Source organism: Nematolebias whitei, chromosome 19, assembly GCF_014905685.2.
Source record: "Nematolebias whitei isolate Nwh7 chromosome 19, NemWhi1, whole genome shotgun sequence".
In the NCBI taxonomy this organism is placed as follows: Eukaryota; Metazoa; Chordata; class Actinopteri; order Cyprinodontiformes; family Rivulidae; genus Nematolebias; species Nematolebias whitei.
In genome coordinates this window covers 29,692,555-29,696,412 of record NC_056516.1, presented here as the reverse complement: position 1 = coordinate 29,696,412, position 3,858 = coordinate 29,692,555, and the positions used below count along the sequence as shown (strand labels likewise).

At 36.8% G+C, this 3,858-nt stretch overlaps 1 protein-coding gene across 1 annotated transcript; it reads left to right on the top strand.

Annotated features, from left to right (window-relative positions):
- Positions 1–1,644: 1,644 nt before the first annotated feature.
- Positions 1,645–2,484, top strand: dpm3 (dolichyl-phosphate mannosyltransferase subunit 3, regulatory). Its single transcript, XM_037692893.1, has 2 exons — positions 1,645–1,670; positions 1,881–2,484. The coding sequence occupies exon 2, from the start codon at positions 1,917–1,919 to the stop codon at positions 2,193–2,195; it is 279 nt and encodes a 92-aa protein (XP_037548821.1). The 5' UTR covers positions 1,645–1,670; positions 1,881–1,916; the 3' UTR covers positions 2,196–2,484.
- The last annotated feature ends 1,374 nt before the right edge of the window (positions 2,485–3,858 follow it).

Genomic DNA, 3,858 nt, shown 5'->3' with positions numbered 1-3,858 from the left:
TATCTACAACAGGTAACATAATAGTTGTTGATAATCTTTCTGCGGAACCCCAAATGCTCTCCCTTTAAGCATGGGGTTGTCAGTAAACAGCTTGTAAGTTTAATAGCCAATCAAATGTGCCACATAATTTTAACTAGTGAAATCTGTTGCATTTGCACGCTTTAAATAAATGATAGTATTTGTATCTGTGCATAAAGCCAGACTAGAAAGATTTGAAGGTTTTCAACAATTATTTTTATTTTGTTGTTATTTCATAATCCTATTGTATCCATTTGATTACTGAAATCTTGATCACGGTAGTTTAAATACAAACTTTAGTGGTAGTATTCTTTTGTGATGTAGCTTTTTGTACGAAACAAGTGTGAAAACAGTTAGGCTTTTCTGTGCGGTGAGACAAGTCAGTATTGATTTAAGAAACTTCACATGGCACACAGACTACTTTCCAGTCTCCATAAACAGAAGGAACGCACTCTCCACCCCTCCAGCAGGCGCACAGATCGCCACTCACACCATTAACACAAATGTAGACAATTATAAACATTACCGTCCTAAGAATAACTCCATTTTTCCCTAAAGAATGATGTTTATTTCTCAGTGGCTGCTTAGCGTATCCCTTTTCTCAGCTCAGTGAATGTTGTTTACGTCTCCTCCCGCTCCTGATTTCACCCTGGAGAAATCAGTGCCCTTTGCACCTGGTCAGTTCACAGCCCCGACTGAAAACGAGAAACCCAAGAGTCCCCTGTGGAGCATCATTAAACTGTTGTTGGATTCCTCATTTTGGAACAAATAGCTTTAAGTGGCAGTAATTTTTGAGAATGGCTTTTCTAAATTAGGAAACTAACCCCGAGAAAGAGTTAGAAGTCTAATACGTGTTAAAAGCTTTGCTCATTGATGACTCAGATGAACTGTAGATGGTCTTTTCTCTCACAGCTGACTGAATACTGATGGCGTTATACATTATAAAAACAACACATAAGAAACAGATACAATTTAATGAGGTTAACTTTGTTTACATGGACTACAAAAGTAATGTGAGGCTACAAAATCCAAAACAACTCCAATCTGAGTCTGTTATAAAATCAGATTCAATCTAGTGCATTTAGCAAATGGGTCAATATCTGTAAAGCCTAATGAGAGCCATATTTTTTTTCACAAGTTCAAAATGTCTGAAATAATTATTACAACAGTGATGTATACGAATGAAAAACTTAAGAACAATTGTTTGTTTATTATTACAAATAATCAAAATGTGAGTTTTCTTAAACGTTTTTATTAGAATTAAAATGTTTATTGCCAAGTTTACACAAGGAAATTTTCAGACAAAGGTTCACAGGTTAATAAACACACATACGCAAAAGGTAAAATACAACAGCTCCTTTTTTAGAACATGTAAATATGCAAACAAATGTGTTATGCAAAATAAAAAAAGAAATTGGTGTAATAAAGAAAAATAAATGTTATTTTTTTATATTAAGTATGTCTGAGTTTAGACTAAATGAATTTAAACGAAATATATATTCAAATGTACTACTTCAGTAAAAATAAAAAGGCTCATTCACGTTTTCGAAACAAATTAAACCCGAGAGCTATAACTAGCACGACATTTCCCACAATGCCTCGCGATCTTACGTCATTAATCTGCGCAGAGCTGAGGTGGCGTTTGTATAGAGGTAAACACGCAGGCTTATTTTGTCTTTAACACGTACTAAACAAAATTATTTTACACTTCTTATTTCTTAGGGAGTGTGTTGCTTTTATAAATCTGTTTATTTATTTATTACAACGTCTTCTTGTTTGTTTTCCTCGGTGTGTTTTAGCTCGACATGCTAACAGGATGCTACGTTAACTTACGATGCTAACACGGTTTTATTCTCCGACAGGTCGTTAAACAAAACTTCGTCATATTTTTTTTCATCATGACGAAGCTAATGCAGTGGTTGTTCGTCGTGTTGCTGCTGGGTGCAGTTTGGACTTTAGTTACCTTCGACCTGTTGGACCTGAGCCTTCCGCGGACGTACCGGGAGGTCGCCTGGCCGATGCCCGTCTACCTGCTCGTGTCGTTCGGATGCTTCTCCCTGGCCACGGTGGGCTACCGGGTGGCCACCTTCAATGACTGTGAAGAGGCCGCCAGAGAGCTCCAGGAGCAGATAAAAGAAGCTAAAGAAGACCTGAGGAAAAAAGGCTTGAAGCTTTAGGACATTTAAAGGACTAGAAATAGACTTGAGTATAAAATGGGCTGGACAGTTTCACGCACGTCTACTCGAAGTTCCAAAAAGTTGATGCTGGATGAAACTGGACTCTAAATATCATATTCTTTGGTTTCAGAAGATGCAGTCAGAACATAAATTACACTTCGCAAAGCCAAAGTCATTGTTGTCTTTTCAGTGAAGTATAAAGTTTCAAGAAAGGAGCACTGAATGGCTAAATATGTATTTCTGTGATTTACAGATACCTGAAAAAAGTCAGTTCTAGTTGTGTTTATTGGTCAACAGATCTTGTAGAAGATCAATTCTGGTTGGAAACACCAGCATGTATGCCACTGTTTTGCTGATACATCGTGTTTAACTAACTACAGTTTGCTTAAATTCCAGCAAAAAATAATAAAAAAAGTCACAAATTCCTAAATGAGTTTTAATTTAAAGGTTTCAAAGTAGATGTTCTGTGAGAGTGGAGACATAATGCCTGTTAGTGCAGACAGATTTCGATTTTTATCTGTAAAGAAGTTTACATTCCTTTGTTCGGTGTCTTTTGAGGTATGGCACAAATTAATTAAAAGGAGATTTATTTTCTAAATTGATTCTCATCTGTGGTTTGGGGTGTCGGGTACATCTATGAAGTATACATGTGGTAAACAATCTCTTCTTTAAGCGTAACCCACATTGCCTCTAGGCTTCAGATCAAACCTAATGCCCACCTCTGATTAACAGATGGATTCCCTTTATCCCTTTGTCAAGTAATGACACGTAAGACACATTATACAACATTTCCCTTTGTGCACTTGATCCAGAAAATGAAATCTGAGCATATAACTTTGAAGTGATTGAGGTTGGCAGTTGTGTTTTTTAGTGAGCCTTAAAATGCTGCCTGTGCTCATTTTCACTGAGTCCCTGCTGAGTATAAACAACACATAACTGCACCAAAGGCATCATTATATGGCTTCAAAGGATCCCATAACTTCTGAACAAATGCAAAAGCATTGGCAGCTCTGTGAGAACTCTGTCTATTGTGCTGTTTGGCTACAACGTCAGCCTCCCAACCCCCCCCCCCGTTTCTCTGCAAGCTGTTGCTTGAGCAGACCGAATGAAAAGCAACTGGTTGGTTAGAACATCTTCTAATTTGGCAATTACACCAAAGACGGATATGTTTTTGGTAATTTTCTTTGTCTATATTTCTTAACAAATCAAACTTGAAAAGAAAAAAAAATAATCTTCTCATATTTCCCTCAAAAGCATTCATTATTTTAGGTTAAACGTTTTGCAGTCCTTTTTTCAGGACATTTAACAGCATGAAAGTATGTTTTAATCCCTTATTGGAGGCATACAATTAATAAGCTCCCTCTCAGACTTCAACATTTTCATAATAACGGGTCTAAATCAAACAAGCACATTTAAACAACTGCTGTTGGCCAAAGTGTTGCACGTAATACAAATTAAATTAAGTTTTTTATATAGCGCCAAGTCACAACCGAAATCGTCGCAGGGCACTGCACAGAAACATTCATATATAAAAATAATTAATATTATTTATCTGAGGAGCAGACTGCTTTGAGTTTTAACTCCATCGCAGAACTCTCATTTTGAGCAAGCATGAAGGCAACAGTGGAAAGGAAAAACTCCCTCATGAGGAGGAAACCTTTAA

Excerpts from the sequence above, each read along its gene's own strand:
- dpm3 (XM_037692893.1), top strand. The coding sequence starts at position 1,917 with ATGACGAAGCTAATGCAGTGGTTGTTCGTCGTGTTGCTGCTGGGTGCA.